This window comes from Bufo gargarizans, chromosome 3 (genome assembly GCF_014858855.1).
Source record: "Bufo gargarizans isolate SCDJY-AF-19 chromosome 3, ASM1485885v1, whole genome shotgun sequence".
NCBI lineage: Eukaryota > Metazoa > Chordata > Amphibia > Anura > Bufonidae > Bufo > Bufo gargarizans.
In genome coordinates, this window is record NC_058082.1 from 164,395,759 (window position 1) to 164,408,333 (window position 12,575).

At 43.3% G+C, this 12,575-nt stretch overlaps 1 protein-coding gene across 14 annotated transcripts in view; it reads right to left on the reverse strand.

Moving 5' to 3' along the window:
- The window catches only part of PRPF40B (pre-mRNA processing factor 40 homolog B), an 88,568-nt gene that overhangs the window by 47,779 nt on the left and 28,214 nt on the right, over nt 1–12,575 (reverse strand). For 13 of the 14 annotated variants that reach the window (XM_044288229.1, XM_044288228.1, XM_044288226.1 and 10 more), the window contains 2 exons: nt 10,088–10,208; nt 9,382–9,409 (listed from right to left, as the gene is read on the reverse strand). In XM_044288229.1, coding sequence (XP_044144164.1) covers nt 9,382–9,409; nt 10,088–10,208 — 149 coding nt within the window. Of the gene's footprint in view, nt 1–9,381; nt 9,410–10,087; nt 10,321–12,575 lie in introns of all 14 variants that reach the window. The other variant, XM_044288234.1, reaches the window with a different exon arrangement.

Below are 12,575 nucleotides of genomic sequence, written 5' to 3' on the forward strand. Positions count from 1 at the left end.
AACAGTTCAGTGTTTATTCCCACATTAAGTAAGTGACAAAACAAAAAGTCAGTTTCAAGGAAAACAGTCACCTTGTGATTCTGGTGTTCGTTCACACCATGCAGCAAAGAAGAAGTCCTTGGACAAAGCAGAATCCACCTGCTTTCTCACCAACAAAGTAGCAGGCCTTAATCCAGGCCGAAACTCCCAGGTCCTAACACAGAGACTGACAGAGCTCCACTATTAGAGAGGAGTAATCTACATCACCTGACAGTGCTGCCTGTGTTTTATAGCCCAAAACCAAGAGCTGGCCTGGAACGTGGGGTGTAGTCACCCACCCAGCACTTTGCCTACTCCCAGTAAGAGCCGTCCCAGATCAGCTATACAGCCATACTAAAATAGTGAAGTGTCAATCAGCATTAGTTGCCGCTGACATCTAAAAATACAGGCTTTTACTCCCGAGGCCAGGAACCTCGGTGACACATACCTTCCGTCAACGACGGACACTTGCGCCTTCCTACACTACCAACATATTCCACCAACATGTTTCTATTTAGGAATATGAGAGAATATATAATAGGCTGTTAGCACCTATGGTAAAAATTCTCATAATCCTGTTTGGTACATCATGGGCTTCGCATGAAGTCCAAACACTCCATACCTTACTGCAGGTGTCCCTGCTTAACAAGAATCTCATCTCCTGTAGCCACTAAATGGCTCATATTTAGGCCTCCTGCACACGACCGGTTTTTTCCCCCGTTTTTCTTGGCTGTTTTTTGCGGTCCTAATACGGAATGTACTCCGTATGCATTCCGTTTCCGTATTTCCGTTTTTCCTTTCTGTTTAAAGATAGAACATGTCCTATTATTGCAAATCACGTTCCGTTGCTCTATTCAGGTCAATGGGTCCACAAAAAACAGAACACATACGGAAATGCATCCGTATGTCTTCCATTTCCGTTCCGTTTTTTGCGGAACCATCTATTTAAAATGTTATGCCTAGCCCAATTTTATCTATGTACCATCTATTTAAAATGTTATGCCTAGCCCAATTTTATCTATGTAATTACTGTATGCTGTATATGCCATACGGAAAAAACGGAACGGAAAAACAATACAGAAATGGAAACACAACAGAAACAAAAAACCCGTGAAAAACGGACCGCAAAACACTGAAAAAGCCATACGGTCGTGTGCAGGAGGCCTTAGTGTTTATATGGTCTGTATGGTGAAACATGAATTATGGAAGCATGCCTGTGCCGGTAATTCTTTCTGTACATGTTTTTGTTCATATTTCATATCTACCAGTTGGATGGGGAGGTGGGGTGAGCATGAATAATGAAGTGCCTCCCCGAGGGCTGGACCCCGAAGGAGAAGGTTGTCCTCCAGCCCTTCCCTTTTGCTGAGGGAAAATAAAAATGTGTGAAAATAGACATTTTAATTGACGCAAGTTGTGAGACCCAATCTGATCGGACTGTGTACCTCTTCTTCCCTGTCTCCGGGACAACAAGGACTTTTACCAAGCAACGGGATAAGTTTTAGACTTTCTGTTTTTCTCCTTTTTTATTTGATAACTTTGTTAGCACTTTTATATCTGTCTGTTTATTTCATTCTTTTTTTAACTAAGTAATGTACCTTTTGCACATTAAAGCCTAACATTTTAATAGTTGGCCAGGCCTTGTTGCCCCAACAAACTCCAGTATTCTTTATAGCGTATAAGTGTAGCTGGTATTACATTGTGCCTACTTGTGAGAAGAGTGTGTTTTCAAGTATTTGGTAGCAGCGAGTGTGTCTGTGGGTATGTACTTTTCTCTAGTGGTAGCCTGAGTGTGGGGCGAGTGTGAGGTTGAGCTCTGGAGAGGCATTACCCCTTAAGCCTTAGAGCTCATGCCCACAAGCGTAAGGGCTCCGTGCCCATGCTGCGGATCGCACATAATGTTCCGCAATGCACATGCACTGGGAATGTGCGGATGTGGACCCACTGACTTGAATTGGTCCACGATCCGCAAGATATGGCACCTGCCTTGTCTTTTGCGGTGCAGAGGCACAGACCCGAAAGCCCACTGAAGCGCTTTGTAGTAGGGTAGGCCTGATTTGAATCTCCATCCCTCATACGTGACAAATACATTGATAAATCTCCTGCTTTCCTACACATTATATTATAAAACAGCACTAGGGTTCAGTGCATAGGACTTTATACAGTTATCACGAATATCAATAGGAACAGTTAAAGGAGTTCTGCAGTTTGTTTAACCTGATCGGCGGGGGTCCGACATCCGGGACCCCCGACGATCAGCTGTTTGAGAAGGCAGCGGCGCTCCAGCAGCTTCTCCCAACATAGATTCACTGCATTTTCTGGCAGCCACCACTAGGGGGAGCACAGTGCAAAAAGATTAAAGGGGTTCTGCAGTTTGTTTAAACCAATGATCCATCCTCTGGATAGATAATCAGCTTCTGGTCGGTGGGGGTCCGACACCTGGGACCCACGCCAACCAGCTGTTTGAGGAGGCAGCGGTGCTCCAGCAGCGGCCTTATGTTTGTTTACCGCTGGCCCAGTGACGTCACGACTAGTATCACTAGCCTGGGCACGACTAAGCTCCATTCAAGTGAACGGAGCTTAGCCGCGGCCAGGCCAGTTGACACTAGTCGTGACGTCACTTAACCTTCAGTAAACCGTGAGAAGGCTGCGGCACTGCTGGAGCCACGCTGCCTTCTCAAACAGCTGGTCGGCGGGGGTCCCAGGTGTCGGACCCCCACCGATCAGAAGCTGATGATCTATCCAGAGGATGTATCATTGGTTTAAACAAACTGCAGAACCCTGTGCTCCCCCTAGTGGTGGCTGCCAGAAAATGCAGTGACTTTGTTAGGGCTCTTTCACACCTGCGTTCTTTTCTTCCGGCATAGAGTTCCGTCGTCGGGGCTCTATGCCGGAAGAATCCTGATCAGTTTTAACCTAATGCATTCTGAATGGAGTGAAATCCGTTCAGGATGCATCAGGATGTCTTAAGTTCCGGAACGGAACGTTTTTTGGCCGGAGAAAATACCGCAGCATGCTGTGCTTTTTGCTCCTGTCAAAAATCCTGAAGACTTGCCGCAAGGCCGGATCCAGAATGAATGCCCATTGAAAGGCATTGATCCGGATCCGGCTTTAAGCTAAACGTCGTTTCGGCACATTGCCGGATCCGACGTTTAGCTTTTTCTGAATGGTTACCATGGCTGCCGGGACGCTAAAGTCCTGGCAGCCATGGTAAAGTGTAGTGGGGAGCGGGGGAGCAGTATACTTACCGTCCGTCTGGCTCCCGGGGCGCTCCAGAGTGACGTCAGGGCGCCCCACGCGCATGGATGACGTGATCGCATGGCACGTCATCCATGCGCATGGGGCGCTCTGACGTCACTCTTGAGCGCCCCGGGAGCCGCACGGACTGTAAGTATACCGCTCCCCGCTCCTACTATGGCAACCAGGACTTTAATAGCGTCCTGGGTGCCATAGTAACACTGAAAGCATTTTGAAGACGTATCCGTCTTCAAATGCTTTCAGTACACTTGCGTTTTTCCGGATCCGTCGTGTAATTCCAGCAAGTGGAGTACACGCCGGATCCGGACAACGCAAGTGTGAAAGAGGCCTTAGGAAAAGCAGTTCAGCAACTGGCACTGGACATGTCCCAGGTGCTCAATGCTTTTTCTGAATAGATGACACTCAATTTTAGATTCAAGCCATACTGATCAAGCTGTATCAGCACCAAGTCTACTCTCTGAAAGTGTTTAGAAGAGGTGGCTGAGAAAATGACAAGGCTATTAACTCCTTAAGGACACAGCCATTTTTCACCTTAAGGACCAGGCCATTTTTTGCAAATCTGACCAGTGTCACTTTACGTGGTAATAACTATAAGACGCTTTGACTTATCCAGGCCATTCTGAGATTGTTTTTTCGTCACATATTGTACTTCATGTCAAATTCAGCGATCACTAGGACCAAAGTGTGGCTTTTTATCACCTCACTGACTAGTTATTTTTATAAAACATACATTTTAATGATTCATCTTAAAATATTTATTTCAACTCTAAATAACTAAGATTTAAAATTCCTCAGAGCTTGGAGAGATGGGAATTGTATCTGTTATTTATATATGGACGTGTTCCCTAATGGGGTGCCTGATATCTCCTCAGGGCTATCCCCCTTATTTTCATTTGTCCCACTACCTTCAATCGATCTAATCTCTATACCAGCTGTTTGTTTAGCTGTGTATACTATCTTCCCTGTCGGGGTTCCCTTCTCTCCAAGAGAAGAGATTAGATCGATTGAAGGTAGTAGGACAAATGAAAATAAGGGGGATAGCCCTGAGGAGATATCAGGTACCCCATTAGGGAACACGTCCATATATAAATAACAGATACAATTCCCATCTCTCCAAGCTCTGAGGAATTTTAAATCTTAGTTATTTAGAGTTGAAATAAATATTTTAAGATGAATCATTAAAATGTATGTTTTATAAAAATAACTAGTCAGTGAGGTGATAAAAAGCCACACTTTGGTCCTAGTGATCGCTGACTTTGACATATAAATAAATATAGTGTGGCCACCTCCTGAAGGACCTAAAAGTCTGTTGATTAAATATTGCACTTCATGACACTGGTAAAATGGAGTAAAAAAAAATCATTTTTATTTATAAAAAAATACCAAATTTACCAACATTTTTGAAAAATTAGCAAATTTCCAAGTTTCAATTTCTCTACTTCTATAATACATAGTAATACCTACAAAAATAGTTGTTACTTTACATTCCCCATATGTCTACTTCATGTTTGGATCATTTTGGAAATTACATTTTATTTTTTGGGGACGTTACAAGGCTTAGAAGTTTAGAAGTAAATCTTGAAATTTTTCTGAAATTTTCAAAAAAAAAACACTTTTTAAAGGACCCGTTCAGGTCTGAAGTCACTTTGTGAGGCTTACATAATAGAAACCACCCAAAAATGACCCTATTCTAGAAACTACACCCCTCAAGGTATTCAAAAAGTCATTAACCCTTTAGGTGTTCCACAAGAATTAATGGAAAATAGAGATATAATTAAAAAATTTAACTTTTTTGGCAGATTTTCCATTTTAATAATTTTTTTCAAGTTACAAAGCAAGGGTTAACAGCCGAACAAAACTCAATATTTATGGCTCTGATTCTGTAGTTTACAGAAACACCCCATATGTGGTCGTAAACTGCTTGTACGGGCACACGGCAGGGCGCAGAAGGAAAGGAATGCTATACAGTTTTTGGAAGGCAGATTTTGCTGGACTGGTTTTTTGACACCATGTCCCAATTGAAGCCCCCCTGATGCACCCCTAGAGTAGAAACTCCAAAAAATGTACCACATTTTAGAAACTACGGGATAGGGTGGCAATTTTGTTAGTATTAGTTTAGGGTACATATGATTTTTGGTTGCTCTATACTACACTTTTTGTGAGGCAAGGTAACAAGAAATAGCAGTTTTGGCACCGTTTGAATTTTTTATTTACAACCTTCATCTGACAGGTTAGATCATGTGGTATTTTTAGACCAGGTTGTCACGGACGCGGCGATACCTAATATGTATACAATTTTTTTATTTATGTAAGTTTCACAATGATTTCATTTTTGAAACAAAATAGTGTCTCCATAGTCTGAGAGCCATATTTTTTTCAGTTTTTGGGCGATTATCTTGGATAGGGTATGATTTTTGCAGGATGAGATAACGGTTTGATTGGTACTATTTTGGTGTGCGTATGACTTTTTGATCGCATGCTATTACACTTTGTGATGTAAGGTGACAAAAAATTGCTTTTTTTTACACCGTTTTTATTTTTATTTTTTTACGGTGTTGACCTGAGGGGTTAGGTCATGTGATATTTTTATAGAGCAGGTTATTACAGACGCGGCGATACCCAATATGTATACTTTTTTTAATTTACCGTATGTAAGTTTTACACAATTATTTCATTTTTGAAACAAAAAAAAATCATGTTTTAGTGTCTCCAGTCTGAGAGCCATAGTTTTTTCAGTTTTTGGCGATTATCTTAGTTAGGGTCTCATTTTTTGCGAGATGAGATGACGGTTTGATTGGCCCTATTTTGGGGTGCATATGACTTTTTGATCGCTTGCTATTACACTTTTTGTGATGTAAGGTGACAAAAAATTGCTTTTTTTTACGGTGTTCACCTGAGGGGTTAGGTCATGTGATATTCTTATAGAGCAGGTTATTACGGACGCGGCGATACCTAATATGTATACTTTTTATTTATTTATGTAGGTTTTACACAATAACTGCTTTTTTAAAACAAAAAAAATGATGTTTTAGTGTCTCTATATTCGGAGCCATAGTTTTTTTTATTTTTTGGGAGATTGTCTTAGATAGGGGCTAATTTTTTGCGGGATGAGGTGATGGTTAGATTGGTACTATTTTGGTGGGCATACACCTTTTTGATCGCTTGCTGTTGCACTGTTTGTGATGTAAGGTGACAAAAAAAATTGTTTTTATTTTTTCATCTGAGGGGTTGGGTCATGTGATATGTTTATAGAGCCGGTCGATACGGACGCGGCGATACCTAGTATGTCTAATTTCTACCAATTTTTTTTACTTTATTTGGGGAAAATGACGTTTTTGTTTATTTTTACTTGAAACTTTTAATTTTTTGGGGGGAAAACTTTATTTTTTCAACTTTTTTTTCACTTTATTTTTTGTCCCACTTTGGGACTTCAACTTTTGGGGGTCTAATCCTTTACAATGCATTCCAGTGTGTATTACTCATACAGCTTCCGGCTTGTGAGATCCAGGGGGCTGGATCTCACAGGCTCATCACAGGAAGGGAGCGCCGATGCCTCAGGAAGGCATCGCACTGCCTTCCATGCCATCGAGTCCCCCCTACAGCCCCACGGGGACCCGATGGCACCGCTGCCCGCAACATGTAAAAGCCGCAAACCGCAGGTACCCCCTCAATGATTTGAGCAGGCACCGGGTTCCAATCACCGCCCGCCGAGCGGCGGTGATCGGAAATACATAGGACGTACAGTTACGCCCGGTGTCCCGGTTTCACGGCTGTGAGCGGTCCGTGGTAACACAATCTGGATTCCTGCTGAGAGCAGGAGCGCACGGTGTCATTGGTTGCTATGCCGCCGCTGCACTACAGTAATACACTCGTACGAGTGTATTACGGTAGTGCAGCGGCGGCATGAAGCGCATGGCATCATAGCAACCAATGACGCCGTGCGCTCCTGCTCTCAGCAGGAATCCAGACCGTGTTACCATGGACCGCTCACGGCCGTGTGCATTCGGCCTAAGTTCCAGGACATCAGAGAGTACCTGTATGCCCTATGTTCGGAAGAGGTTAAAGGGAACCTGTCATCAACTTTATGCTGACGTCACTGAGGGCAACATGAAATAGTGACAGAAATGCTGATTTTAGCGTTGTGTCACTCATGAGCTAAAACTAAGTGGTTGCTGAGAACCAGCATAATAATCATTGCAGCCCAGGCCTTGAAAAGAGTCAAATCTACTTGGGAAGAGTCCTGGTTATTAATAATCTCCTGCTCTCTCACCCATCTGCTGATGACTGACAGTTCTCTCCTAGAGAGAAAGGGAGAAACCTAGGTAGAAGACTGTCAGTCCTCAGCAGATGGGCAGGGAGAGCAGGAATTCATGAATAACCAGGACTCCTCAGGCGGCCGGGACTCTTTTCCAGGCCCAGTCTGCAATGATTGTGAAGTTGCTTCTCGGCAACCACTTACTTTTAACTTTTAAATGACAGACCGCTGAAATCAACTCACCTGTCTCTACTTTATACTGAAGTTAGTATGGGCAGCATAAAGTTGATGACAGGTTCCCTTTAAGATAAATCAGAAGCAGAAGCTTGGCATTATTCAACTCTCCTGATATAACTACCATTAGTCTCTGGAAGGTTAAGGTGGTGACAGTGAGGTCAAAAGCAATGTCCTCAAGTTCAAACAGTCCCATGGGAGTTATGAGTTTTTTCTCAGTCCATATCAGTGACCGATACCTGCCAGAAGCTGCTTGCCAAGTCCAGGATTAAAAAGTACTTTACTCAACCAACAGCTGTTAGGGAATCTTCTACTTATGGAAGCAGGTAAGGCTTCGTTCACATCACCGTTCAGCCTTTCCGTTCTCCTGCTCTGTTTAGGAGCAGGAGAACGGAAAGGACGGAGAAGGCACATAACTGAGTCAAACTGAGCCCTTAGGACCCCATAGACTATAATGGGGTCCATTATGTTTCTGCTCAGATGATTTTGAAGCGGAGACAAAAGTCCTGCATGCACAACTTTTGTCTCCGCTCCAAAATCATCTTCTAAACGGAAACATAACGGATCTCAACGTTGTTCAGCTCTATATAATATAATTGGCACATATAGAAGTTGCAAATGTTATTTTTAATGTGCATTTTCAAATTATGGATTAACTCTTTAAGAAAAACTTTTATGAGAGACAATTTCCAGTCTACACCTGAACAAAAAATATAATTATTACTGTATTAAAAGGATTTTCCGAGTGCTTTATGCGAATAACCTATTCTCAGGATCAGTCATCAGTTTCTGAATGATGGGGTCTGACTCTCGGCAACCCCGCCGATCAGTTGTCTAAAGAGGCCTCATCAGTCACATGGTCTTCTAGGCTGGGCACCCTATTCAAGTGAATGGGGGTGAGCTGCAATACCATGCACAGTCTGTCTCAACAGAGTGCCCCAGCCTCCTCAAACAGCTGATCGTCAGGGGTGTCAGGCGTCAGACCCCATCGATCAGATACTGATGACCTATCCCAAGGATAGGTCATCAGTATAAGGGTACATTCACACTAGCGTTTTTCTTTTCCAGCATAGAGTTCCGTCCTAGGGGCTCAATACCGGAAAAGAACTGATCAGTTTTATCCCCATGTATTCTGAATGGAGAGCAATCTTCAGTTCAGTCTTTTTTACTTTTCAAAAGTTTTCAGGACGGAGATAATACCGCAGCATGCTGTGGTTTTATCGCCGTTCAAAATTCCGGAACACTTGCCGGAATGCTGGATCCGGCATTTTTTCCTATTGACATGCATTAATGCCGGATCCGGCCCCGAGTGAAAAAAATAAATGCTGGATCCGTTTTTCCGGATGACACCAGAGAGACGGATCCGGCATTTCAATGCATTTGTCATACGGATTAGGATCCTGATCTGTCTGACAAATGCCATCAGTTTGCATACGTTTTGACGGATTCCGGCAGGCAGTTCCGGCGACGGACCTGCCTGCCGGAATCCTCTGCCGCAAGTGTGAAAGTACCCTAAAGCACTCAAAAAATCCCTTCAAATTTGTTTTGAACTACCACTATCTTCCAAGAGACCCATTATGCGTTTATATGATATACGGTATATTTTATACGCAACTCACCTACTGTCTTCCTCTTGCTTTATCAACACTGCAAAATAAAACACAGACGTTGGATGAGCATATTTAACATAATCAGACCACGAGTCACACAATTTCAGGACCAATCTCTTGCTATATGAAAACAGGTGTCCATTAAACAAGTTCTGCTTATTTAATTAAACACTGGCATCAGCATAAAATCGTCAGTTCAGATGGTACTAGCTTGATATCTTGATCATAACATAGCATTTACTTTGCCAGGGGTGTATACTGAAAGTAAGGTAGGCGATTTATCGGCTCAGCTCTGTTCTGGTACACCATGCTAGTGTGAATAACGTAATAGGAGCAGGCAGCGGAAACAACTTGTGCCTGTGTTAAATTATTGAAATGCCGCACTGATGTTCTAGGTCATGGTAGAAACACTACCCTCTCCAATGAAACTGACAAGGTATAATTCACAGACACCCTACTAATCTCCAAATATGATACTACATGGAATGAGGACATGCTTGCTGACCACCCTCCTAACAGTTAGCCAATAAGTTAACTATGTATTCAGAATGCTATAAAGTAACTATAAATGCCCTGGAAACTATTTTATAACTGTACAAAACAGGCAAAGAACTGGAGGTCTGAAATATTGCTTTTCAGAACCAAGTATCTCATGGGAGTCGAGTACATCAGAACCCTGTCTGCCGTCCACTAAACATTACTACATATTCCCTACCCTCCAATTCCTCCAGGTCTTTGGGCTTGGTCCAGCGCGACTCCTTCGTCTGAGAGTTGTAGTAATATGGCTTTCCTGTGTCAGATTTATATTCCTTCCAGCAACATTGTGAGAGAAGAAGCTGTAAAGGAAAATGCAAATTCCTCATCTGATTTATTTCATACAATTCTCACCGATCTGATGCCCTTAGATGTTTATTACACAGTCCGTCCTTATCTACTGGTATTCGTGAACTATAAAATAAACACAACCAGGAATTATTATGGACTTTTAAACGGTGAAATTACTTTTAAAGCACAAATAGTAGTAGATGTTAAAGGGAGTCTGTCACCACATTTTAGCATGTTAGACCGTTAAAATAGGGTTATGTGATCCAGCCAGAACATAAAAACGGTACCTTTGTGGTAGAAAACTGACTTTTCAATTTGCAGAAAACGAACTTATAAGATTATCTTCTGAGCCCTCTCAAGTGCCCAGGGCGGTCTCTCAATCCTCGGAGCCCAGGCAGGCACCTCCTAAACGGCTGATAACTCCGCCCTCCGTGCGCCTCTGCCCGCCCGTTTACTCCCCTCCCCTGTCCCTTTCCACTGCGGCTGTGCGGTACAAATCGTAGCGGGCGCATGCGCAATGCGATGACCGCTCCTGGCAGGGCATCGCAATACCTATTGCGCATGCGCCGGCTAAACGGCACGAAATCTGCAGGATCACATAACCCTATTTTAACGGTCTAACATGCTAAAATGTGGTGACAGACTCCCTTTAAATGTACTCAAATTAATGTATATAGATAAATATCACAGGATGTTATATGTGGTTTTCCATAGGTCTTAATTTTTTTTTATTCTATTTCTATTAATGTGTATTTTTTGCAGTTACAGACAAGTCAATACCACACAGGATTACAGTGAAACCACAATTAGAGATACAATACACAGTAGAGAAAGGGTGGACAAATACATAAGATTCTTGTTTGCAGATCATGTCAGTTGTGACAGTATTTGCAGACGATCTAATGTCTCTGTTGGCTCATATTTGTTATGGCTCAGACTTGCTAATATGTCTGCTCCTAGAATCTGTCTAAAAAGTGCTGCAAATTGGTGTAACTGGGGTTTTGGCCAATACTTTTTAGAATTGTCTTTCATACTGCCGAGCAGCACTTGTGGATAACAGGGCTGTGGAATCGGTAAGCCAAAGTTCTGACTCCGACTCCTGCTTTTTATGACACTGACGGCCAATAATTTAGTGGTGGCTGGAGGACCCTGGGAAACCACAGTGGTCCGGCCACCGCCAAGCGCTCTCCCCACACAAGTGTATGAGAGAGCATCGCGATTGCGCTTCCATTCGGCTATTTTCGGCAGCCCCATAGAAATGAATGAGAGTGGTGGCCGCGCAAGCGTAGTGCGCCCTCCATAACTATCGGGGCTCCGTTCTCAGTATAGAGGGACCCAGAGGGACACGCATCTGACAAATGGGGCATATCCTAGCGATATGTCCCCATTGTCTGAGATGGGAAAATCCCTTTAATAATGTGGAACTTCCTTCTTAAGTAGTTTTCCTTTAAAGGGAACCTGTCACCGGGATTTTGTGCATAGAGCTGAGGACATGGGTTGCTAGATGGCGGCTAGAACATCCGCAATACCCAGTTCCCATAGCTCTGTGTGCTTTTATTTTGTAAAAAAAAATAATAATACATATGCAAATTAACCTGAGATGAGTCCTGTCCCTGACTTATCTCATGTACAGGACTCACCTAAGGGTAATTTTTTTACACAATAAAAGCACACAGAGCTATGGCGACTGGGTATTGCGGACGTGCTAGCGGCCATCTAGCAACCCATGTCCTCAGCTCTATACACAAAATCCCAGTGACAGGTTCCCTTTAATTGGGCTTACCTGGCAAACAAATTATCACAGGTCTGAGATTGATTTCAGGGATCCAAACAGCCTTAAGACACATTACCATCCATGGGTTTCATTGAAAAATAAAAATGACATCTCTATGACAGGCTTCCGTTTTGCATTCCATCTTATGAATTCCATTATAAATGGAACTTATAACGGAATACCCTAACCCAAGTGCGAACCAGTTATCATGCCATGAGAGTGAAGCTTCCCTGTACTGTCAATCACACCTGATGCTACCACCCCTGGCAGACACAAGAAGAGGGGACCTGTGGTGGTGGAAGGCTAGTGAAGAACACGGATGGGATAAACAATTTAAAGGGGTTCTGCAGTTTGTTTAAACTGATGGTCTATCCTCTGGATAGATCATCAGCGTCTGATCGGCGGGGGTCCGACACCTGGGACCCCTGACGATCAGCTGTTTGAGAAGGCAGTGGCGCTGGCAGTAGTGCCGCGGCCTTCTCACTGTTTACCGCCGGCCCAGTGACGTCACGACTAGTATCAACTGGCCTGGGCGGGGCTAAGCTCCATTCAAGTGAATAGAGCTTAGCCCTGCCCAGGCCAGTTGATACTAGTCGTGACGTCA